Source organism: Pelodiscus sinensis, chromosome 24 (assembly GCF_049634645.1).
Source record: "Pelodiscus sinensis isolate JC-2024 chromosome 24, ASM4963464v1, whole genome shotgun sequence".
In the NCBI taxonomy this organism is placed as follows: domain Eukaryota; kingdom Metazoa; phylum Chordata; order Testudines; family Trionychidae; genus Pelodiscus; species Pelodiscus sinensis.
This window is the reverse complement of record NC_134734.1, coordinates 17676816-17701706: the sequence shown is the minus strand read 5'-3', so window position 1 is coordinate 17701706 and position 24891 is coordinate 17676816. Positions and strand designations below refer to the sequence as shown.

The 24891-nt window shown below is 53.4% G+C and overlaps 1 protein-coding gene across 1 annotated transcript; it reads right to left on the bottom strand.

The window, feature by feature from the left end:
• Positions 1–1904: 1904 nt before the first annotated feature.
• On the bottom strand, positions 1905–24760 carry NES (nestin). The gene is made up of 4 exons (XM_075908384.1): positions 23864–24760; positions 13650–13774; positions 10402–10475; positions 1905–8331 (listed from the first exon to the last, which is right to left on the bottom strand). Exons 1-4 carry the CDS (start codon positions 24665–24667, stop codon positions 4067–4069), a joined length of 5268 nt encoding a protein of 1755 aa, XP_075764499.1. The 5' UTR covers positions 24668–24760; the 3' UTR covers positions 1905–4066.
• Between the last annotated feature and the right edge of the window lie 131 nt (positions 24761–24891).

The following is a 24891-nucleotide window of genomic DNA, read 5'->3' as shown; positions in this document are numbered from 1 at the left end:
TTTCGCTCCTCTCCGCAGCGCACGGGGCAGGGGCGATGGGGATGCCTTGTACTGAGCTGCTGGTGGGGGTGGGGGTAATGCGCATCTCCAGGTTCAGCCGCCCTCCCCTCTGGAGCACCCCGGGGAGGCTGCCGGAGAGGAAACGAACTAGGAGAAGCGGCCGTGAAAGTGATTTTTTTTCTCCCCACCCAAACCCGCCCCCCAACTTGGAACTGCCCTTGGTCTCACCGGAGCTGCGTCCACAGCCACAGAGCAGCTGTTAACGTCTGGGCGTGTGGCTCCGACACATTCCACCGCCCTCTCCCCGATCCCCTTTGCAGGGCAAAATCCCGGACATTTTTTGCCAAATTTCACTTGTGTTGAGGTACCCCCCCCCTGACTTCTCTTGCGTACCCCTAAGGGGTACGCCTACCACTAGTTGAGAAACTGGTCTAGACAGTGCTTGGTCCTACCATGCGGGAAGAGACTGGACTTGACCTCTCGAGGTCCCTTCCAGCTCTAGCATTCTAGGATTGTGCAGGGATGTCAAAACCCACCCCGTTGCCTCTGCTTCCTCAACACAGTAAATGTCTCAGGACTGTGGAGGTGGCTGAACAGTGGCTGCTGCGAGAGGGGATGTGGCGGAAGGATTACTAAGACTCTCAGGAGCTGTCTCTTGCAGATCAAAAGAGCGAGATGACTTCACCCCAGATGTTAGTCACGCTCCATTCAAACTCTGCGGTGCTTTTCCCAGGCCTCTTAGCACAGAGAAGGGAATCCCAGTTTCTTTTCCTCCCTGCCCACACAGAACAGCTTTTCCTCTTGCTGGGCTGGTGATGATGCCACAGACTCGTTTGTGACTTTCACTCCACTTCGCCAGCAGCAGTTTTACTGAGGGTTTGTCTAGGCTAGAGTTTTCGCTGCTCTTTTAGCTCAATGAATTGATTGCCATGTAACTCAACTTTAGCTTACTGCAAATCATTATGGTTGGCACCCTTTTCCGGAAAAGGGATGCTAATGAGACACTTCGGAATTGCAGATGCCGCGTGGGATTTAAATATCCCCCGCGGCATTTGCATGAACATGGCTGCCGCTTTTTTCCAGCTCAGGGTTTTGCCGGAGAAAAGCGCCAGTCTAGACGGGATCTTGCGGAAAATAAACCCTTTTCCGGAAGATCCCTTATTCCCGGAGAAAAGCGCCAGTCTAGACAGAATCTTGCGGAAAATAAACCCTTTTCCAGAAGATCCCTTATTCCTACTTTCAAGTAGGAATAAGGAATCTTGCGGAAAAGGGTTTATTTTCCACAAGATCCCGTCTAGACTGGCGCTTTTCTCCGGCAAAACCCCGAGCCGGAAAAAAGCGGCAGCCATGTTCATGCAAATGCCGCAGGGGATATTTAAATCCCCCGCGGCATCTGCAATTCCGAAGTGTCTCATTAGCATCCTTTTTCCGGAAAAGGGTGCCAATGTAGACACAGCCTATTTGTATGGTACCAGTGCCCAGTCATGGGGTAGGACCGGTCGTCTTCTAATTTTTTCCATCCAGGTGTGGAATACATTTTGTTATGTGCACCAAGGCATGTGCAGATGTGCACCACCTGGAGAAACACATGCTGTGGGCGCTCTGCTCATCAGCTGGGTGGCATTGGAATCTTTCCTGGAGGGCTGCCCAAGCACTCTGCTTACAGGGAATTCTAGCCAAGACCTCGGGGCACTAGGTGCTGTATAAACACTGAATAAAAAAACCCAAACCCTGCTCCAGAGAAGTCACCAATCCAGCCACGCTTCAAATGTGCGCAGTTAAGGCTCAGCCTCTGTCCTCTGGAACAAATATTTGTGCCGTGTCTGGATGAGCTAAGCAGCTTGGGATATTGCTCTGAAATGACATGGGACAGGTGGCCAATGAGAAGGCAAGACACTGAATCATTGAGGTGGGAAGAAAATTGCTTTATTAAATTACAGACGAGGCACAGAATACATTGTGCAACTCATCCGGCACATCCCAGACGGCTTCACGAGCTTAGAAGACACGGCAGCCGAGCAGAAAGTTCAGTGGGAGAGGCAGGTTGACACATCCGCTTCAAAGCTGTTTGTCAGGATTCAAAGCAACCAGAATGCATGCGGACGCCCAGACAGGAGTCTGTTCATCTTTGGGTTACACTGTGTCATCTTCACACACCTTCCAGAACCGACAACAGCCCTGCACGCTCACTAATTGCTCCGCACGGGGAAGAGGAATAAAAAAGATCTCATTCTTGGATCAGGAATAGCAGTGAAGGAGTTAGACAAAGTCCACAAGAATATTTCCCTTCGTGGGTGAAGAATCAGAGTGGCCACCATCCGTTCATAATTGGTGGGATGGAAGGATGTTAGGAGGTGGTTTCTTCCAGGGTCTTTGTTAGATCAACCGGAGGGGAGGTAATGAACCATTTTGAACCTCTGGCTTGCTCTGATGGAGCAATGGCCCACATCAACCTGTGGAACTCCCTGCCAAAGGATGTTGTGGAGGCCAGGACTTTAGCAGGGTTCAAAAAAGAGCTAAATAAATTCATGGAGGATAGGGCCATGGCTGTTAGCTAGGATGGGCAGGAATGGTGTCCCTAGCCTTTGTTTGTCAGAAGCTGGGTGACAGGGAATGGATCAATTGATGGTTCCCTGTTTTGTTCATTCCCTTTGGGGCACCTGCCATCAGCCACTGTTGGAAGACAGGGCACTGGCCTAGATGGACCTTTGGTCTGACTCAGCTTGGCCGTTCTTATGTTGCTATCCACCCACTGGCGATGTGGTCCATCGACTTCAAAGGTGTGGGATATGCGACCGAGGACCCAACCCTGTGTGTCAATGTGCAGACCTCACCAGCATGCAATGTGTCCTCTCCCCCCGCAAGGCAGACAGGGCATAGCTGATCGCTGCCGATAAGGGGTTCAGCTCTATAGATCTAGCAAGGCGTTATGAACCAGGAGGCACAAGCCCTAGAAAGAGTTTGCCTTCAAGCTCAGCTGAGTTCCTGACCTCCTCCCTCCCTCCCTCAAACTAGTGGCAAAGACACAAGTGGTTGTCTCGGCTGTAGTCTGTATTGTTGTCTTGGCCACTACCCAACTACAACTGCTGGGAACACTCTTTTTGGCATCGTCTGTTTCAAGGGGAAAAAAGGACCCTGTGGGAAAAAGCCCTATTTTACTCTGCATGGTGATTTCTCTCGGGCTGGTGCATTTCACGTCTAAAGTTGGAAGTAGAGAAGACATCCCCCGCTCAGAGGAGACCTTCCTTGCTCTATGAGGAGAGCTGTCCTAAAGAGGTGTCAGCCAGACGTGGCGGGCGAAAACTCAGTAACCACTGAAAGTGCGGTGAGCATATATTTCACCGTGGATCGAGGTCATCTTCCCCATTCACAAGCTACCAGCCCGTCGCCGTTTAGATGGAAAGAAAAGGCATTGAAGGTCTCAGAAAGCCACACAATGTAAATGAAACACCTCGGTACGCAAAGCAGACAAACGAACCCGACGACTGAAGTTAAAAAGCCACAGAGGATGAAAAATGCTCCTAAGACTTGCTTGTGTAATGGGGACTTTCCATGCATGTGAAGTATCCTTACGGAGTGCTAGAAAGGGGCTGTAGTATAATTGAAAGCCACGTCCAATGTGAAATTTGTTGTATGAAAAAAATAATTAGAACCCCCTTCCCTGGCTGGAGCATTCCTCCCGATCCTAAATTGCTCTTAAAAGGCTGAATTTTCCCAGTTACTTTCCATGAACTTTGTACCCCACCGGGACACAACTGAACCCTAAGTCTTGGAGTCTCTTTTGCTACATTCTACAGGACACTGGGGTTTAATTCTCAAGTGTTTAAAAAGAAAATCCAAATAAGCGTGTTAAAAATCATTTAAAAAATGGTGTTAGGAGGGTAAACTTTCTACATGCTGCTTCTGATTGTCAACAGAAAATTGCCTACCATACGTTTAGAAGAGGGCCAGCTATTAGAGGAGAACAGGGGTGAAGATCCCTCATCTGCCCTACAATTATATGGTTTCATTTGAGCAGAAGTAACAGCTGTAATGTGTCTGTGGTTAGAGTGTCTTCCATATCCCTTCAGTCTTCTTCTGAAGACCAGGATTCTTGTTCATCTTTGAGCTGGAATTTCAGATGCTGGCTGGGTCCCAGGTGAAAGGCATCATCTCCGAAAGGGGATAAGACAGAGATGGTTTGACCCTCAAGGTCCTGTCTTTGCATGCAAGTGCTCTGCATTATGTCAGCGAATTTGCTGTTGTCGGTTTCACTGGAGACCTGAGCTTTCTTGGAGTGTTCTTCTCCAGGTCTGTGGCCTTCTTCATAGTCTGGCGTTTGCAATGGGCTCTGGCTTCGCAGAGTTTCGGAGAGGGGTTCCTCTTCATGGAATTCCTGGATGAAGGGGACCTTCCCAAAGAATTCCTCCCCTGAAGAGCTCATCTCATGCTCTCTGGATTTTGCACAGTCGTTCTGATCGGCTACTAGCTGCAGGTCGGCGATCCCATTCAATATCTGCTCTTCATGCAGCCCATTCAGTTCCCCGTTGGTGTTGCTCTCCGTCCAAATGTGGCTGGATATTGTCAGGTCCTTGGCATGCGGTGAGGAGGTCACAAGAGTCTCCTGCAAAGCCTCAGTCTCACTCGTCTCGGATAACGCAGGAGAGGAGTCGCCGCCGCCTCTCCCAACCTCCTGAGTCTGGTTGGACGCTTCACCCCCACCTGGAGCCGGCTGTTCCCCTTCAGCATGCAGCTCTGAAAGCCTCACACCCAACATCAGCTCTTGGTTAAACTCCAGAGCTTGCTCTACAATCTCCAGAATGTCTGAGTCTTTCATGACCTCTGCCGGAATCTTTGCTACCACCTCCACGGCGTGGTCCATGCCGCTTTGATTCACCTCTGGAGCATCCTTTGGCTGTCCGGGGTCAACTCCTTCGCTGAGTTCTGGATCAGAAGCCGGATGAGATTGGGTGACGTTGGGGGACTCCTCATCCTCGGAGGAAAGAGGGCTGCTGGAATTTGGGCTTCCTTTCGGGCTAAGAGGCAGCTGCCCTTCCAAACCAGCGTCTCCTAGGTCAGCCGTGCTGCTCAACGGAGAAACCTTCTGAGCCTCTTCAGGTTGTAGGTCACCTGACTCGATAGCATCCAGCGTACCGTCGCTCTCTGTTTGAGCACCACCTGAAATGCTACGGCAGCCGTTTTCTTCTGTTGGGAAATCACCATCCTTTTCCGGCTCCCAGGTGAAATCTGAGCTGCGGGGCTCACTCTCCTCTTGAGGAAACCCTCTCCCCTCGCTTTCTTTGCCGGTGTCGCGCTCCTGTTCGAAGGTCCCTTCAGCCTCCTCCTCCGATTGAGCAGCGAAGAGCCGTTCCTCCCTTGGCCTTTCAGACAGCGCCGGGTGCATTTTTGGATCTGCTCTGGGCAGATTCGAGGTTCCGACATCGCTTTCTTCAAAGTCCTCCAGAACCTCGGCTTCCTCCAAACGGGGTGTCTTTTGGGCGGGTGCCGAAACCATGAAATAACCTTCTACCGCTGCCCTCTCTGGTGTGCCTGCCAATGCCGTGTCAGATGCATCCTCCTCGTGGCTTTCCTCCTCTTGGGAGCTTGTGGGTGTGGCCCTGCCCTCTAACTGTCCTTCGTCCTCTGGAGGAACCTCAGGGCTTTCGGGGGCTGGCGATGCATCTCCACCAGCATCACTTACTGGAGGCTGTTGATTGGCCGTGGCTTCGTCCAGCATCTCCTTTTCATAGAAGCGCAGGGGTGTGCTGTCTGGCAGCGTTTCCTCCAACATAATCCTCTTGCCACTTTCCAATTCCTCCTCCATCCCTTCTGCTGTCTGGGAGGCATTAGGGGAGACATCTTCCAGGGAGTCCTCAGATTCCGAAGAGCCGTCTGGTGCCTTGGAAGCCACGTTTATGTTCTCTGGCCTTTCAGGTTCTTCACGGAGTTCTCCCTCCACAACCCCCCCATCATCTACCTTTACCTTCATCTCCCAAGCCTCCTCCAGCACCTTGGTCTGCTCATCATTGGTTTCATGGCCCGGGGAGTCTCCAAGCTGCAAAGTAGATTGGCTCTGGATGTCCTCTGGCTCTATTTCACTGCTGTCATGGTCTTCTTCCATCAGCTCCGTGCCAGGACTGGTCTCCTGCTCTGCTTTGCTGTCTAGCATCGGATGCGCACTGCCTATAAAGTGACCGGCATCATCATCTTCCATTGTTTCTTCCATCTCTGTACCCAAACTGCCCTTTATCTGCTCCCCTTCACTTTCTGTTTCTCCAGTGCTGGTCATTAAAGTGTCCGTCCATGCTGGCTCTTGCAGAGCGATGTCAGCTGTTTCCTCCATCTCTGGATGTCCCACCCCATCTTCCGGACCCTCCCCTTCCTGTGCCTTCGGCAGTTGGCTTTGATAGTCCTCCTCTTCTACTCTTTCCTCTTTGCCCAGGGACTCCGGTCTCTGACCATTCTCCAGATCCTCATCCATCAGCATAATGTCTTGCTCAAAGCCATTCTCTTCCAGATCCCCATCCTCGTCCTCCAAGGTGTCCTTCTCCTGCTTTAAGTTCTCATCTCTCAGGGTGTTCTCATCTGCGCTGAGATCCTCGTATCCCATAGTTTCCACGTCCAGCTTTCCTTTGTGTCCTTCACTGTCCTCTCTTCTGTCCATGGTCTCATCCACTAGGATGTTTTCTTCAGCCTTTGACATCATCTCATCCCCAAGGATGGCCTCTTTGAGGCTCCGATCTTTCCTGTCCTCCTCTCCTACTGCTGCCTCAGCCTCGGGAAGCAACATTTCCTCCTCCTCAAACTTGTCCTGCTCAGCTCCACCACGATGTTGTTCTTGGTGGCTTTCCACGACCAAAGTCGGTTGACTTTCCATGGGAAAAGCTTGAGTCACTTGTATTTCCGTGTGCAGAAACTCACTTCCCTGCCTCTCTGCTTGGAAGTTGCATTCTTCCGTCTCTCCAGAAAGGTTCCAGAGTTCTCGCCTTTCCTCGTCTTCTGACGGATGCCACGCGGCTAGGCTCCCCCCCTCCAGGTCTTCTTCTCCTCGGTCAGGCTCTTCCAAATTCCCTTCTGCAACAGCGAGGTTGCCAGGGCCACAGATGCCAGCCTCCCCGCTCTTTCCCTCTGCCCCCGATAACACCAGCTCGCCTTCGTTTAATGGGCTTCCCGGCTCCGTGCCGTTGCAAACCGCGGCTGGCTCCCCATGCATTTCTGTGCTCTGTGATCTTGATGTCTCCTCTTTTTCACTCTCATGCTGCTCCCAAAAGCTGACTTCTTCCTGGGTCTCTATTTCAGGCCTTCCCTTGGTGGCTAGATTGTCAGGGATCCTTGCTTCACTCTGCATGATGGAAGGACTTGACTGAGACCCGTCTCCGTCCTGTTGAGAGGAGCTTTTCACAGCCGGGAACTTCTGCAGGTCTCCTTCACTGGTCGCCTCTTCAAAATTGTCCTCTAGGCCACCTTCCATTTCATCTGTGGGCGCAGAGCCCTTGGCTACCTCGAGCTGCTCTGCTGGATGACTGGCTTCTATCTGGCTGACATGCTCAGTCGCCTGTCCTTCTTCCAATCCCACCGTGCCAGGAGAAGCAGCTAGCCCGGAAGCCTCTTCCAGGCGACTCATGTCATAAGAATGCACGTCATTCGGGGCCCTAGCTACTTCAGGAGAGCTGGAGTCGGAGCGATCTATTACTTCCTTCAGTGCATCCTCCAAGGCTTCATTGACCACCTGGCCGGGACAAAGTGATTTCTTGGGAGCCAGCTTGCCAGGTGGTTCTTCGCTGGGATCTTTCTCAACCTCTTTCCCGGCTTCCTCCTGACATTCATCTTCCTGATCAATCTCTGCTATTCCCACCTGGCTCGCAGCTGGATTCTCACCTTCTGCTCCCGGGCTCCTGCCTTCCGTGTCTGAATCGGACCCTCCCAGCGGCTGTGGCTCCGTCACCGCGGAGCGCATGGAGTCCAGCCTCTCCAATGGCTCCTGGGAGAAAGAGTTGGCCACTCTCTTTACTTCAGCAGCTGCGATCGCCTCTTCAGGGTGAGATGAGTCCTGCAGGTTGGGGATTGAGTTGCCAGGGGCCGTGGTATCCCTCACAGCATGGGAGCTTTTCAGGAGCGGGGACTGAAGGACGGAGTTTATTTTCTGGAACTCTTTAGCAGCAGGGCCGTCGCTCTTGGTCAGCCCGGCGGCAGCTCGTAGCTGGGGGGAATCGTTCGGGTTTCTTGATAGCGGTGCCTTGCTCTCTCCCTTCTGGAAGGTGGTGGGGCTCAGTCTGTGGTCCCAGGAAACCAGTCTCCTGCTCTCCGGCGTCATGGCTTGGAGTTTGCTGGTACTCACTTCCAGCTTGGCATCTGTGAAGAGTACAGAGGAAAACAAGCCTCATGAGTATCCAGAAGGATATCACCCAGGAGAAAACACCAGCTACGCAAGGGCTAAAGATCTAGCAAAGAAAAGCAGACCAGGAACTGAGATCTGGAGGCTGAAGTCAGACCAATTCCAATGATAAGCCTAAAAAATGAGGGTGATTAACTGTCGCGACAGACTATCAAAGAAGTGGTGTATCTGCCATCCCTGAATGTTTCCTGGCTAAGACTGGCTCTCGTCCTGGAAAGATGCTTCAGTCAAATGCATGACTCCATACAGAGTCATAGAACACTAGAACTGGAAGGGACCTTGAGAGGTCAAGTCCAGTCCCCTGCCCTCACGGAAGGACCAAGCACTGTCTAGATCAGTGGTCTCCAACCTTTTTACACCCAAGATCACTTTTTAAGTCTCAGAACAGGCGAAGATCTACTGCCCCGCCCCTTCCTTGAAGCCCCGCCTACATTAGATGAGGAAATCTAATGTAAATGTACTGCGCAGGTGCACAGTTCAGAGAGGGCTCAACAGCTACTCTTAGAGCCCCTGAGATCTACCGGTAGATCGCGATCTACTGGTTGGTGACCACGGGTCTAGATCATCCCTGATAGATGTCTGTCCAGCCTGCTCTTAAATATCTCCAGAGATTCTACAACCTACGAAGGCAATTTATTCCAGTGCTTAACCTCCCTGACAGGAAGTTTTTCCGAATGTCCAACCTGAATCTCCCTTGCTGCAATTTAAGCTCATTGCTTCTTGTCCTGTCCTCGAAGGTCAAGGAGAACAATTTTTTCCTCTCCTCCTTGTCAGACCCTTTTAGGTCCTTGAAAGCTGCTCTCACGTCCCCCTCTCAGTCTTCTCTTCTCCAGACTAAACAAAGCCAATTCTTTCAGTCTTCCCTCACAGGTCATGTTTTTAGACCTTTAATCATTTTTGTTGCTTTTCTCTGGACCTTCTCCAGTTTCTCCACATCTTTCCTGAAATGGGATGCCCAGAACTGGACACAATACTCTGACTGAGGCCTAATCAGCACAGAGCAGAGCGCTGATTTTCTTACCTAGAGCTGCAGCTGCCTTATGCCACAGGGAAATGGTCTAATTTTGATATAGCGTCTTTCCTCTAAGCGGTGGGTGAAATTCACACGCCCTCCCCCAGCAGTGGGCCCACACAGCTCAAGTCTCAGCTTAACTGAGTGGTGGAAAAGACTCTGGAAACAGGGTACCGGGATCCATTGTGCCCCATGTGCCTCCAGGAATCACCCAACATTGGACTGCAGTCATCTCTGGGGTGGAACACAGCAGCTGTGTGACAGCGCACCAGAACGGTACTCAAGCTGTTAATGATGGGAGGGGAGGAGGAAGAGCCAAACTCTATCTCCCTTGCAAGTCTATTGACATTTAACAGGGGTGTGCAGTTGCAGTCAAAGCAAAATATCATTATTGGGGGAAGCAGTTATGGTCATTTTTCTATACACAAGGAAGATGACTATCCTAATCCACAGGGGCAGATGAGAGTTTTGCGGGGCCCAGGGCAGCACAATTTCGTGCATACGCCACGGCCACAGCCAACAGGTAGTAGCATGTGCACGGGGCCTTTTGAAGCACGGGACCTGGGGCAGATGCCTCACTCGCCCTGCCCTATATCCGCCGCTGCTAATCCACCTCCAGGAATATGCTGGCAGCTTCCTGCTTCACAATAACTGAAAACAAAATGGCATAAGATCTTTTCAAGATCTGAATGATGCCTCTTCGGGGTGTTTAGAATTCACTCTGCAATTTTCCCTCTAGGCTATGTCTAGACTGTTGGCTTCTTTCAGAAGAAGCTTTTCCGGAAGAAATTTTCCAACGTCTTCCAAAAAAGAGTGTCCACACAGCAAAAGCACATTGAAAAAGCGATCTGCTTTTTCAACAGGTGGTGTCCACACTGCATGGACAGTGTCTCACATGTCAGCTGTGATTATGGTGGGTGGAATGGCCACCAGGGCACCTGTGCTTTTTCCTCTTTCCTCTTCTTGCGAAAGAACTCCCTCTTCCCGGTCCACACAAACCTTTTTTCCATCTTACCTCTGAAGCCATTGGCCAGTTTGTACTCTGCTGGAGGCATCTGCAGCCTGCTGCTCTCCGCTTCCAGGAGCGTCCTGCAAGGATCAATCAGATGCCGTATTGTTTACACAGATGGCGCCCAGCAGCTCCCCAAAGCCCCACCAGAGACCAGGGCCCCATTGTGCCAGGTGCTATATGTAGACACTGTGAGGGCGATCACTGGCTTGCATACATTGTACTCTACACACCCCTTTGTACACTTGGGCGGTGGGGAGGAGGTGCTGTCAACTCTTCAGCCATCCCAGGGATGTGGGGCAGGGTTCCCCCTAAGCTGAGCGCTTGGGCGGCCACCCAGGAGAGATTCCAGTGCCACCCAGCTGATTAGCAGAGCCCCCACTGCCGGCAGTCGGTGTTTCTATGGATGGTGCACACCTGCACATGCATTGGTGCATATAACAACATTTATTCTGCACATGGACGGAAAAAAATTAGAGGGAACATTGGTGTGGATTCAGCAATCAGAAGCAGTCAATAGCAGTAGAACCTTCCTGCCCTTCCAGAAAAATAAGTACGGAGCTTGTCTTAAGGAGGAAAAACCATCGGGCGGGTATGGGGGTGGGACTGGGAGTGTCCAATACAGAATTGCCCAGACACCACTAAAATTCAAAGGGATGCGGGGTGAACCATTCCATTCCAGCGTTGCTCCCTTTTATCCGGGAAGAAACTGAAGCCCACAGAGGGCCAGTAACTGGGGGACGTTGAGTGAGCGGAGGGGCTGCAAAGAGAACAAAGTAAACTGAGGCAGGGGTCGGCAGCCCTCTCCCTGCTGCTGTCTGTTCTATTGGCTGTCTGCGTGTGGCCTCCCAGCCTGGCCTTGGCCTTAGATGCTTCTGAAGAAGGAGGAACTCAAAAAACCCTCAGCGCGGAAGAGCAGTGCGCCACACAAGGAAACTGAGGCACACGGTGGCTTCGTGATTCGGGCAAGGTCACACGCGGAGCCAGACATTGCACCCGGGCTCCAGCATGAAGGCTCTCACCACTAGCCCATCCTTCCTGCTCACTAGAGCATGCCCTTTTGCTGCTCCCCTCCCCCAGATTTTACGTGCCAGGTTGGGAGCTGAAGGGACCTTCTTACAGGGACCTTGAACCCAGCAGCTTTTCTGGAGGGACACACTGGGTAATGCTGCATTCGCTTCGCTGCTCCCTTTTTCCTTTGCAAAGGAGAGCCCTTCCTTCCAACCACCCGCTCCCCTGCCCCCTGTTCGTCCCCCGCCCTCCCAGACCTGCACACAACACTTCCCTGCTCGGCTTCCAGGGGGACGGAGGCGCAGGCCCTCGATGACATAATGCCGAGTCCCGAGGGGCTCCCCCTCTCCACAGAAGATGCTATTCTCATGCTAATCCCTCCCCCCAACTCGACTTTTGTCTGGGAGCCATCTGGATAGGAAGGGGGGGCGGGAATGTAGCTGGGCAGCAGGTTCCCAGGGACTGTCCTTTGGGGAGGGAGGGAGAAGAGAAATGGACAAGAAAGCCCCAAGGCGCCAAATCCCACGTTTTATTTATTTATTAATCCCTTTGCAAAAGAGGCTTTTCCAAACAAAACAAAACAAAACACCCGAGCTCCGGTGAGGTCGGGCGGCTCCGTATCCGCTCACGCTGCATTCTCATCCCCGGGGGGAGTTTCTTTTCCACAAGGCAAAAGTATCTAAGGACACGGGAGCATTTTTTCAGTATGATCATAGATGGTGCGGAATGTTTACCTTGACATTCCCCCACCTTTCCACGCCCCCACGGCCTGCGGGGATAGGCTTGTTCCAATGTCAGGATATGCAGTAGGAGGAGGCAGTGAGGCCTTGTGGATAGAACCCTGGGTCGGGACTCAGGAGATGTAGATTCTAGTTCCTGCTCTGCGAGGTGATCAGGGGCAAGTCATTTTTCCTCCCTGTGCCTTAACGTCCCCATCTGTCAAATAAGGTTACTTTATACAAATGAAAAGGTCTAGGAATTGCTATTGGGGTTAGCTTCTGATCAGTGTTGACACCAATGTTCCCTCGAATCGTTTCCATGCATGTGTGGAATAATTGTGGTATGTGCACCGTGAATGTGCACCACCAGTAGGAACAAAAACCTAGCTGGGAGCAATCTGCTAATCACAGGAGCCTGTGATCCTCTACTTCCTTACCCACCTGATTCCTGACACCGCCTGGCCAGCTGCAGAAAGGGGCAGAGAGCAGCAAAAAACACGTGCCGCGCCACACACGTCCTTGCTGAGCTGTCTCAGCCGTCAGAGCTTGCTGGCCATGTTAACGAGCCGTGTACTCGTTAGCAGGTGGCACAGCCTTTCGACCGCACAGCAACGAGAGGAAAGCTGGTGGGAAGCAAACCGGCTTTGGCCCACCCCCAAATCCGTTCTCTGCCAAGAGCTGGCTCCACTCTTCACCCAGCTCCCCCCACCCTGAGCCCACACACTCGGGCTGGGCCAAAGCATCCTCCAGGGAGGTGAAGATTTCAAGAGTGGGAGATCCCTGAAGACCAGGAAGATGGGCTGGGAGACGGGTGCGCTGAGGACGGTTTGGGGGGCCACCCCAGGCCCGCATTTTTGGGGAGCCCGTGGCTGCAGCACCAACCGCCCTATGGGGAAAAGGGCAAGGGGGCAGAGTGGAGGAGGAGCAAGGCAGGGTTTGGGGAAGGGGTGGAGCGGGGGCAGGGCCTGATGCGAGGGGGTGTGTGGGTGAGGGTCAGCACAGGCTTTGATGGCGCCCCCTATTAATCCACCCACTCTGCTCCCTGCAGCATGGCGCCCCCTAGTGCCATGCTGGGGTGTTGTGGTCAGCAGGGGCTCCAATGGGAGAGCGTCCCCTACAGAGCCACCCACACTGCTCCCTGCAGCACAGTGCCCCCTATTGCCACGCTGCGGTGTTGTGGTCAGCATGGGCTCCAATGGGAGAGCGCCCCCTACAGAGCCACCCACTCTGCTCCCTGCAGCACAGTGCCCCCTAGTGCCACGCTGCGGTGTTGTGGTCAGCATGGGCTCCAATGGGAGAGCGCCCCCTACAGAGCCACCCACCCTGCTCCCTGCAGCACAGCGCCCCCTAGTGCCACGCTGGGTTATTGTGGTCAGCCCAGGCTCCAAAGGGAGAGCGCCCCTTACTGAGCCGCCTGCACGAGTCTCTGCAGTACAGCGGCCCCTAGTGCCATGCTCTGGGATGTTTTGGTCAGCCCGGGCTCTGAGGAGGGCACTGCCAGGGGCTGAGGAGGGAATGACTCACCTGTACGTTGCCACCTCCAGGCTGAGGGACATCTTCAGGTGCATGAGCTGCTGTCTCTCCTCCAGGACGTGAGCAATCTGGACTCTCAGGGCCTCTTTCTCCTGCTCCAGAGACTCCAGGGCCAGCTGGGAATGACAAGCAGGAGACAGCCAGGGTCAGGATGCGGGCAGGTGACCCCAGCAGCACCCACCAGCTCCAAAGACCGAAGCCTCCCTTTGCAGCCACTACCAAAGAGCTGCTCACTTGGGATCTAAGGAACCCACCCAGCTCCCCTTCCGGCAGTGCCTGGGCCTCCCACTCTGCAATGCCCTTAGCGCCCCTCCCTGCCGTGGGAGCCAGGGCTATGCGGCTGACGCCAGTGGGCAAAGGGGAACAGAGGTGTGGGGAGGTGAAGGGACATGCCCAAGGTCACACAGGGAGTCTGTGGCAAAGCAAGGACTTCCACTCAGCTCTCCTTGGATGCTAGGCTACCGCCCCCACTGCTGCCCCAGACTTCTTGGGGTGCTCTGAGGAAGCACTTAGCAATGGCGCCGGGACTCGGCACCCTCCATCTTCGGCCCAGGGCCACCTGGCAATAGGAGGAGGCGGCACATTGGGACCTTCCTCCTGACTGCAGGGGTGCTATAGGGACCCCATCCAGCCCACCCACAGTCCTAGAAGCCAAGGCCAGAAGGGACCCCTGTGATCAGCTGGCTGGTGGATAGCATGGCCCAGAGACTTGCCCCAAAGTATTCCCTAGGGCAGATCTAGATGAGTTGAGGTACCCCTTTGGACGATCTCTGTGCACACCCTCAGGGTTACAGGTACTCCTGGCTGGGATCCCCCCCCCCCAAGAAAACAGTGTAGTCTAGTAAATAAAGGCATCTACCTGGGATGTCACAGAACTGGGATTGTTCTGCTGTTGATTTGCAGTGGGGCCTCCTCGAAGCCCCTCCACTCCCCTGTGCCTCAGTTTCCCCAGCTGTACAATGCGAGGGGAGGCTAATTCTACTCATATGCCCCTTGTGGAATGTGCTTGGTGATCTCCAGACACCAGGCGCGAGGGATAATTTATTATTACAAAAGCCACGGGCTGTGGCGGGTGAGGGGTTCAGGCTGATAAGGTGCATTACGGCATTCTCCCGGACGTGGGGTGCAGGCCTGGGAGAAGAATCTGTGGGGTGGGGAATGTTGAAACTGTCTTTTGTAGCCACCCAGGGCTAATTAGCATCTAAATCAGAAGGCAGGGAGTGAAAGGATCAAAAGGTCAGTTCGGCTCCGTGCATGCCTCACTGGGCGGCTTGGCGCCTGGCGACACTCATGGGAGACCGCGAGGAAACAGGACTAAAGAGTCCGGAGAAACACAAAGGCCTTCTCCTCAAGCGTCCCCAGGTCAGGATGGGGTTCCCCCAGCTTAGATCTCTAGTGTGGGGGAGTCATTCCCCCATCTCAGGTAATTTACCCAGCCTCCGGCTGTGTAGTATCAGAGCAATTTACACTCATGAATGAATTCTTCCCTCCACACTGGAGTCTTGCAATATCTCATTTCATAGCTGTGAAATTGAAGTGCAGAGAGACAAGTTTAGAAAGCAACTTTGGTGCGGAAAGACACTAATCCCTGGCTCCCAACTGGTGCGTCTCCTCCAGAGATCTCTGAGCACTTGACAAAGGAGGTCAGTGTCACAATCCCCATTTTACAGATGGGGGAAACTGAGGCACGGGTCAGGACCGTGACTTGACCAAAGACCCTCAGCAGCATTAAAATGGGACCCAGGTGTGCTGGTTTCTTGAAGGGTGCCTCTACACTGCACCGTAGATTGAAAGAAGATCCGCGATTTGAACTATGCAAATGGCACATCTTATTTCAATATTATTCTGACATAGCTTATTTTGAAATTTGGCGCAGTCTGCCCAGCACTTATTTTGAAATAAATCGCTATTCTGAAATGTCCTTTACTCCTCGTGGTATGAGGTTTACAGGGACATTGGATTAGCGAGCCCGTTATAGTTCGAAATAATGGGTGCACTCAAAAGATGCGGAGTAGCTATTTCGGGACACCTCTGGTATCCCAAAATAGTGCTGCAGTGCAGACGTAGCCAAAGTGCCCAAACCCGGAGAGACATTAGCAGGTACTAAACTTGGGTGATAATTCCCTGTCACCCCAATCGATTAGCTACCCAGACAAACTTTGCAGGGCTGTATCAGACTCACTTTGCCTTGCAGGTAACAGTGCACCCCAGTTCCTGAACCCCATGAAAAAGCATCCCTCTGGAGCCCCCATCACTGGACACTCACAGCAATTAACCAAACTCCTTCTCCAAAGAGAGAGTGCGCACACCGATTCAACCTCACCTGTGGCTTAATATTACAGCATGAGATCTCTGTGATAAAACAAAGATTGTTGTACGTGTTACTGAGAAAGGGCCGTGGAAACAGAGCTGGTGACAATAAAATACAAGTGTATCACGTTTCTAAGAGGATAAACGTAACTTTAGGAAGCTCCACTCCTTCGCAAAAGGGCTTTGAGGGAGAGGAAACTGCTCTAGTGAGAGTTTGATTTCTGATTTGACTAAAAAAAAAAAGTCACAGATTTTTCATGCGTGACTCAGCCCGCAGTGCTCCTCGGGGAAATGGATAACAAATCCCTTTTTGTTTCTCTTATTTTCCCCCAAACTCACAGTTTGGACCCAGAAGTGAGACAACCCCGCTGTGGTTATATTTGTCTACCCTGGGAAGATTTGGCACCAAAAGTGCTGTCGACATGCAAACGTCACCAAAAGTGAAAACCAGTTTTTCTGCCTCTGATTGTTGACATTTCACGGCCACATTGCTAGCACCCCTGTCGACTGATAGAGCAAAGCATTGTGGGAAGGCATCCCACAGTGCAGTGCTCTGGGAAGCAGAGCTGATCCCTGCGCTTCTTGGGATCCCTCGTATCTCTGTGAGCTCTCCCTGCTGAGGAATATCAAAGCAGCATAGCCGTCTCTCCAGCCCCTCCCCCTGCAGCAGCAGTCTGCCTGCTGCTGTGTTCCCAGCAGGGCAGAACAGGAGCATGCCAATGATTTGCTTTTTATTTGTTCCCCACATGGAGCAGCTCACTCAGCTGTGAGATGCTTCCTGGAGTTTTGAAAGGGGAGGGGCACATGCCTGCAGGGCAGCAGAGATCACAAAACACTGAGTGCAGCCATCAGGGCAGGCATTGTGGGATACTGGGGGAAGCCAGTTCTCTTGACAAAACAAACAGCAGAGTCCTCACTGGCTCTTTGTCAACAATGAAGGGAAGGAAAAGACAAAAGTCTCTCATGGGTCTGGAATTTCTTTTGTCGCCAAAACTGGTTGTTTTTCCCAACAAAAGTGCCATTGCAGTGTAAACACTCTCAGTGTTTTTCACCCAAAGGCAGGTTTTGGTGACAAAACATGCCAGTATAGACAAGACCAGAGTCTTCCCATGCTAATTTCACATTCTTCCCTCAGAGAAATCTGGCTTTTGCTGTTGACTTCCATGCAAATAGAGTTTCCTCTGTGTTGGTTTCCCAAAGTTTAATTTAGAGTTGATGCAACCCCCGGTGACCTATGCCTCCAGCTAGTAGAAGCTGCAACTGGATGAGAGGGACAGATCACTCCAAATCACCTTGTTACACTTATTCCCTCTGATGCATCTGGGGTGGCTATCATCAAAGACAGGATACTGGGCAAGATGGACCTTGTGTCTGACCATTATGTTCTTATAGCTACCGTCCCAGTACCGACCCAGTATGGCCGTTCTTATGTTCCCTCTTGTCTGGAAAAAAGCCCTTTTTTATCCAGTGTTTGGCCACAGACTTCACAGCATAACGCCAGGACGTCACCATAATTCCTCAGACAGCATCAGTACATAATTTCGCAATGATATTAGTGACCAGTGTGTCTCCAGCTTTCATTTGATACCTTGCATAGCACTTTCTGGGTAAACGCGGGGTGTGTGGTGGGTGTAGCGAGTTTGTCAGGCCTGATATGAGTAGTGAGCATCATTGGGTCTGTGTGTCCCACAGACTCTCCCGAGGCCCAAGCCTTTGCACTGTCCCTGCATTTCTACGTAGACGCATCTGCGCATCCCCCTAGGAACCTAAGTGCCTTCAAACAACCAACCCATCTAGGTTAAGTGACTTGCCCTAGGCCACATGGGAAATCAGTGGGGGTATGTCTACACTAGCCTCCTAGTTCGAACTAGGGAGGCTAATGTAGGCATTCGAAGTTGCAAATCAAGCCCGGGATTTAAATATCCTGGGCTTCATTTGCATCTTGCCGGGCACCGCCATTTTTAAATCCCCCTTAGTCCGAACTCCATACCCGTGGCTACACATGGCACGGAGTAGGTTGTTCAAATTAGGATCTCTAATTCGAACTACTGGTACACCTCGTTCCACGAGGAGTAACGGTAGTTCGAATTAGAGATCCTAATTCGAACCTAATTCGAACTACCTACTCTGTGCTGTGTGTAGTTGCAGGCATGGAGTTCGGACTAAGGGGGATTTAAAAATGGCGGCGCCCGGCAAGGTGCAAATGAAGCCCGGGATATTTAAATCCCGGGCTTGATTTGCAACTTCGAATGCCTACATTAGCCTCCCGAGTTCGAACTAGGGGGCTAGTGTAGACATACCCTTGCAGAGCAGAGAATGGAAACCAGGGAGCTAGGGCACCACCGCGGCACCATCCTTCCACCTGGGGCTGGGTTCTCTCCCTTCTCCCTGGATGTTTTCATACTCAGCCTTCCAGGCCTTTCCTTTCCCTGCCAACTCGAGGCCCTACCGCGAGTCACAGCCATCGACACAGCTGTCCTTAGAGAGGAAGCCCAGAGTGTAGCTAGGCAGAGCTGCTGCCAAGATAGTTTGCAGCCGTGCAGTCTATGGTCTCAAGCACAGGGGAGGCTGCGCTGGCAGACATCAAAGGAGGCTGGTGTAATTTTGTCCATTTGTCAGGTGGAGAAACTGAGGCACAGAATGAGAAAGTGACTTGCCTGTGGTTAGGTTGGTGAATGGCAGAGCTGGGAATACAAGCCAGGAGTCCCGGCCTCTCCCCCCCCCCCCCCCCCGTATTCCACTGGCAAATCCAAGCACCTTCTGGGAAAAATGTGTTATGGGAGTGGGAGGAATAAAAGCCATTTCCATTATGAACCCTGCAAAATATAAACAACTCCAAAGTTTGGACCACCCCCAGGTTATATACACAGTGTGAGAGGCAGCCCTGCCCCCAAAGAGCTTCCAGTGGACAGAGGCAAGAGCTGGGGAAACTGAGGCACCGAGCCAGTGACAGAGCTGGGTGTAGGTGTTTCGGTGCCTGTGGTAGCCAGACCTTTCAGTCTCAGTGCCTGCAGCCAGGGCCGTCCCTGGAGGAGGCGGGGCCTGAGGCAAATCCTCCAGTAATTTAGGCCCAGGGCAACCCCACTGCTGCAGGCCCCGCCCTGCTCCTGCTCCATTCTGCCCCACCCCTTCTCCAAGCCCTGCCCCGGCCCTGCCTTGCATCCTTGCCCAAAGCCCCCTCCCCTGAGCAACACGAGCGAGGGGCTTTACCGGGGGCCTGGAGCAGGGTGGCAGCAGGGGCCACCGCCTTCCCCCTCACCATGGTTTGGGAGGCAGCCTGCTCCACCCCACACTCATCTCCCAGCTCTCCGTGCTCCGCTTCCCCATGGGACCCGGGGTGCTCTGCTTCCTCCAGTTGGTGAATCTGACCGAGCACCGTGGGCTGGGAGAGGGTGGCAGAGTGGAGCAGGGGGCTGGCGTCTGGGCTGCCCTGAGCGGTCCTACGGACGGGATGGTTCTGCCTGCAGCTGCTGGAGCTCCTGTGCCCTGAAACATCTCCAGCGAGCCCCCAGCTCAGTTCCCCCCTGCTCTGCCTCCAACAGCTGCTTCCCATGTGCCGCTTTGCTTGCACTAGACTAGGCCCTCCTGCGCGCCCTGGGAGGCAGTTTGCAGGCGAGCGGCTGGTCCAAAGCCAAGTTCTCCTCTCACATTTCTCCCCATCCTCTCCCAGCCTTTTGCCCAGACAGGAAATCATCACTCAGCCTCCCTTCCCGAGGGATGGGAACGAGAGGACCATAACTCAGCACTATGAGCAATTTTCCCTCCCCAAATCAATGGGGCACAGAAGAGATTTGCTGCCTGGTTTAATCAGGTTCTGCCCCAAGAGTGAAACTGACCAGGCTGCTGGATCCAGTATCACTGAGACTGACAGCTTGCCCATGGGTGTCGGGGCAAAACACAGAGCCTCTGGTTTCCTGCTCAGCATTAGAAAGAAAAGTACTATTGCAGGAGATTTAGGAGCACCTGAAATAAATTCACCCATGGATTAGGGGCAGGAAGAAGAGGTGTGAAGGATGAAAGTGAAGAAAGAAAGAAAGAAAGAAAGAAAGAAAGAAAGAAAGAAAGAAAGAAAGAAAGAAAGGCCGTGTCCAGACTCAGGGGTTTTTTCGGGAAAAGTAGCCTTTTCCCGAAAAAACTTCCCCTGCGTCCAGACTCAAGCCGTGTTCTTTCGAAATTATTTCGAAAGAACGCGGCTTTTCTTTCAATGGCGGTAAAGCTCGTTTCACGAGGAAGAACGCCTTCCTTCGAAAGTTCCTCTTTCGAAGGAAGGCGTTCTTCAATGTAAAGAGGCCGTCTTCGAAAGAGAGCATCCAGACTCGCTGGGTGCTCTCTTTCGAAAAAGCGGATTTCTCTTTCGAAAGATCCGCCTGCAGTCTAGACGCGATCTTTCGAAAGAGGCTCTTTCAAAAGATGCTTTCGAAAGAGCCTCTTTCGAAAGAAGCCTGCAGTCTAGACATAGCGAAAGAAAGAAAGAAAGAAAGAAAGAAAGAAAGAAAGAAAGAAAGAAAGAAAGAAAGAAAATTGTGAAAATGAAAAAGTAAAAAAACCAGAAGAGAAGGATGAGTGTGAATGAAAAAGGACAGAACAAGATAAGAGAAAGACATGGATTGTTGTGCTAAGTGGCTGAGGAAGTTGGTCTGAATTACTTCTCTGGGGAGGGGTTCAGGTATGTTTTGGGGGCCCCAGAGATCCCCCTGGGGAGATGAGAGTGAGGAGGGTAGAAATCCGCTACTACAAACCCAACAGGATGAAGGCTATAACCCCCCCCCCCCCAAGCCAGCTTCCCCCTTTGCTCTGTTCTAACCCCATTCCTCAGGCATGAAACCGCCTCCCAGCCCTGATCTCTTTTGATTCCTCTAACACAACCAGGCTGAAGGCGGCAGGGGGTGGGGTGAATTCCTGGCTGTTCACATCAGCAGCCCTGGTAAAATTTAGCCCTGAACTTTCACAGCATTCCTCGACCCTTTTCCGTGCTGATAAAACCCAGCGACATCCCTGCCCCATTGAATTATTTTTGCAGCTGTTCAGAGGCAACGGGACAAAGCCATCTGAGATTTCTGCCCTTCCTTAGTCCCATTTGGCTCCCTGGCCCTCAGTTACCTGAACCAAACAGCTGTTGGGACAACTGGGACTATGAGATGATGGGGGCACATAGAGGCCATGGGCAACTCAATCTCTTTTCTAAATGAGGACTGGGCTCTTTTGACAGGTCTCATTTTGCAGCATTCTCCACTGGGGTGCAGGAGATCAAAGAGATCAAAGAGCTGAGCCAGTTCTTGGTTGCAGTGGCGTGAATCGGGAGAAACTCCATGGAAGTCCACAGGGGTTACTCCGGATTTACCCCAGTGTATCTGAGATGCGAATCCGACCCCACTCGCCGAATAGCTACTCCCGCTTTACACGGATGTGAGATCACAGTCTAGCCCTGGCTCTGTGAAAGGCAGTAGAATCCCTGCAGAGTTACACAAGTCAATTCGAAACCACCATTTGGCTTACAAACCGGAAAGGAACCCGCCTGAAATCCTTGCAGGCCAAACACACCTGAGAGCGTTGAGGCGGCTAGAAATCTGCTCCAAGAGTTGAATTTTGGAAATGGCCCCAGAGATTCAGCCAGCGACCTTGCCCCAAAGCCTGATGTGTTAGGCCCAGTTCGGATCCCAGTTCATAGAAGAGTAGGGTTGGAAGCGACCCCGGGAGGGCTTTAAGTCCAACCACCTGCTCCAACGTGGACCAATACCAAATAAATCAGCCCCTCTGAGACTTTAAAACCTCTAGGGATGGAGATTCCACCCCCTCTCTAGGGAACTCATCCCTGGGCTTCACCCTCCCTCCCCCCGCAGGGAATTCATTTTTCAAAATATCCAACCTAGACCTCCCCCACTGCAACTTGAGACCATTGCTCCTTGTTCTGCCATCTGTCGCCACTGAGAACAGCCTCTCTCCATCCTTTCTGGAACTCCCTTCAGGTAGCTGAAGGCTGCTCTCAAATTCCCCCTCCCTCTTCTCTTCCTCAGCCTAAATAAGCCCAGTTCCCTCATCCTCTCCGCATCACTCATGTGTTCCAGCCCCCTCATCATTTTTGTTGCCTTCTGCTGGACCCTCTCCAGTTTGTCCACGTCCTTTCTGTAGTGGAGAGCCCCAAACTGGTTGTTACACCGGGATCAATGCAACAGCCTCATTCCTGCTCTCTAGCCAGTCAGATTTTGGCTCCCGCTCCAATACCCCAGAAACCTGAGATTCTCCCTGCCTCCTGGAGCTTCCTTTGCTTCACAGAGGTTTCGTGGTGGGAGGAATTTTTTTTCTCGACAGCAGCTCTAAGCGCTTGGCACATCTCCCGTTTCAGAAAGCCTGGAAAACCGATCCCTCCGGTCTGGACCCTCTGTCTCATTCCGAAAGGGGTGAACCCAATAACGGGGAGCAAGGTCTGTTCCGGGGTGTGAGAGCTTCACTCCCCCAGGGCGGTGACGAGGGGCGGACGGACAGAAGGACGGGACTGATCAGCGGCGTCTGTGAACAAGGCAGTGCGGGGTGCACAGGCTCCGCAGTGATGCTGACTCATTTAGGGTCCCACTCCCGGTGGATGGGGGTGAGCCAAGGTTTTCACGCAGGCTGCATAATGCCCCTGTCGGGTTCGCAGTTCCGTTAAACGTCTCCCTCGCCCCAGATACGGAGAGCCGCAAAGCTGGGGCGGGGCAGGGGGCTTGTCTCTGATTCCAGGACTTGCTGGGAGTCCCCTCCCCATGCTGAACAAGTCCCATGTTCACACCCTAAGCAAGCCCTGATGCCTGGCTGAATTGATCGCTTGCTCTTGATTTCAGAGCTCCACCGACTGCGTCCCGTTCCCAGCTCCATCAGACCCAGGCCGGGCACCTGAACTGGACCCCAGGGAGTTAAGTTTCATAGTCCCACTGTGAGGGAAGGAGAAGCAGAAGCACAGAAGGGGCAGGACTTGCAGAGAGGGCCAGGTGCAGCACCCCACAGTCTAGGCCTCCAGGCCTGTCCCTTAGCCACCGACCCACACATCCTGCCCTAAGCTGGTGCAAAGTGCTGATCACCAGGGCTGGTTTTGCAGCTGAGGCATGGAGAGGTGGGGGTAGAACCCAGGAGTCCTGGCTCCCAATCCCCCCCGGCCCTAACCCAGGGGTGGGAAACATACAGCCTGGGGGCTGGATACGGCCCCCAGCTTGCCTGCATCTGGCCCCTGAGGCTCAGGGCTCCCCCCAGCATTGGGGAACTGGTGCTCCTGCCTGGCATCCCACCTCCTGCTTAGACCCTGCACCCCACTCTGCTCCTGCACCTTCCCTCCAGCCCTGCCCTCCCACCCCCGGCTTGCTCCTGCAGCCTCCCACTCTCCCAGACTCCCCAATCCCCCTCCACTCCTGCACCCTCCCTCCCGCCCGCCCAGACCCAGGATGGAACAGAACGCTTCCCTCCCACACACCGAACTCCTCATTTTGGCCCCACCCCAGAGCCTGCCCCCCCCCCCCAACATTTACTAGCCTGGCCCCCAGGCTCTGTTGTGCAAAGGGAATGTAGAAGCTTTTTTGCTTCTCCCTTTTGTGTGGCCCCCGACTGATTTTTCTGTGGGTCAGTGGCCCCCGATCCAAAAAAGGTTCCCCACTCCTGCTCTAACCACTAGACAACATTCCCTTTCCCTGCAGGAGAGCCCAGGAGTCCTGTCTCCCGCGCCCCCTGGATCTAACCCCTGGAGAGCTGTCCCAGCCCCCGATGGGGTGTGGAGGGGACCTGCAGTCTCCCTGATTCTAATGCTTTACAGAGCGCTCCTGCGCCAGGACCTGATCCTGGGCACACCAAGCTGCCTGTCGGAAGTGAATGGCTCTGCAAGCCCCACTGTGTTTCCACCGCCCGCCTGCCCGCCTGCCCCCCTGACCCACCTGGAACTTCTCAGCCTCCCCTCTCTGGTCCTGCCACTGCCTGGAGAGGTTCTCTTCCAGCATCCCCTTCCGAGCTTTCAGCCCAGCCAGCTCCTTCTCCAGTTGCTGCAACTGCAGCTGGTTCTGCCGGTTGCCTTCCACCGCCTTCCAGAGGTTCTCCTTGGCCTGGCAGAAGGAGCTCTCCAGCTGGGAGACCTCGCTCTTGTAGGTCTCCACCGCTCCTCTCCAGATCTCCGAGAGCCTCTTGGAATAGTCCTCCACCTCCACGGGCTGGAAAGCCACCGGCACGGCGCGGAAGCTCTCCAGGCTCTGGGAGAAGCTCGCCAGCTCCTGCTCCAGCCCAGCTTTCTCCTCCTCGTGAACTTCCACCAGCACCTCCACTTCTTTCTCCAGCTGGGCGGCCTTCTCCCTCAGCCAGATCTGAGCCCGTCTCTCCTCCTCCAGCTCCTTCTTGCTCAGGGCCAGCTGCCGTTTGGCTTCTTCCTGGGCCGCCCGCTCCTTCTGGCAGCGGGTCTTCACGTGCTCGATCTCCTCCGACAGGTTGTCCCTGGCCAGCTCCGCCGCGTGCTTCTCTCTGAAGGCGTCGTCCAAGGTCGCCCTCAAGGTGCTCAGCTCCTCCTCATACTTGCCCCGCCAGGAGCTCTCCACCGGGCTGTCCTTGGCGCTCTGGATCTCCGCTCTCAGCAGCTCGTTCTCCTCTTCCAGGAACTTGACCCGGGCCAAGTAGGCTTCCAGGCGCTTGTTGAGGTCCCACATCTGGAGGGATTCCTCCCCGAGGGCTCGGGCGGCCAGGAAGACCTCCATGCTGTGGTCCACACTGAGGCACTGCTTGCCAAGAACGGGGGCTGCTGGCCGGAGCGGAAAAGCCAGGAGCAAGTGGCCGGGAAGGGAACAGAGCGGAGCTATTCATACTCCCGGCTACAGAGTGGGAGGCCCTTGAGAGTCAGCGAAGGGGGGTTAACCCTTCACTGGCTCCGCCGCAGAGCAGCAAGCTGGACAGAGCTGGCTGGGGAGGGCGAAAAATCCTT

What these genes read in the sequence shown, in the direction of transcription:
- NES (XM_075908384.1), bottom strand. Translation starts at nt 24,667, where the DNA reads ATGGAGGTCTTCCTGGCCGCCCGAGCCCTCGGGGAGGAATCCCTCCAG. An exon ending in GGGAGGCTGAGAAGTTCCAG is followed by an intron (nt 13,775 to 23,863) that starts GTGGGTCAGGGG and finishes TGTCATTCCCAG; the next exon opens with CTGGCCCTGGAGTCTCTGGA. An exon ending in CTGGAGGTGGCAACGTACAG is followed by an intron (nt 10,476 to 13,649) that starts GTGAGTCATTCC and finishes TGATCCTTGCAG; the next exon opens with GACGCTCCTGGAAGCGGAGA.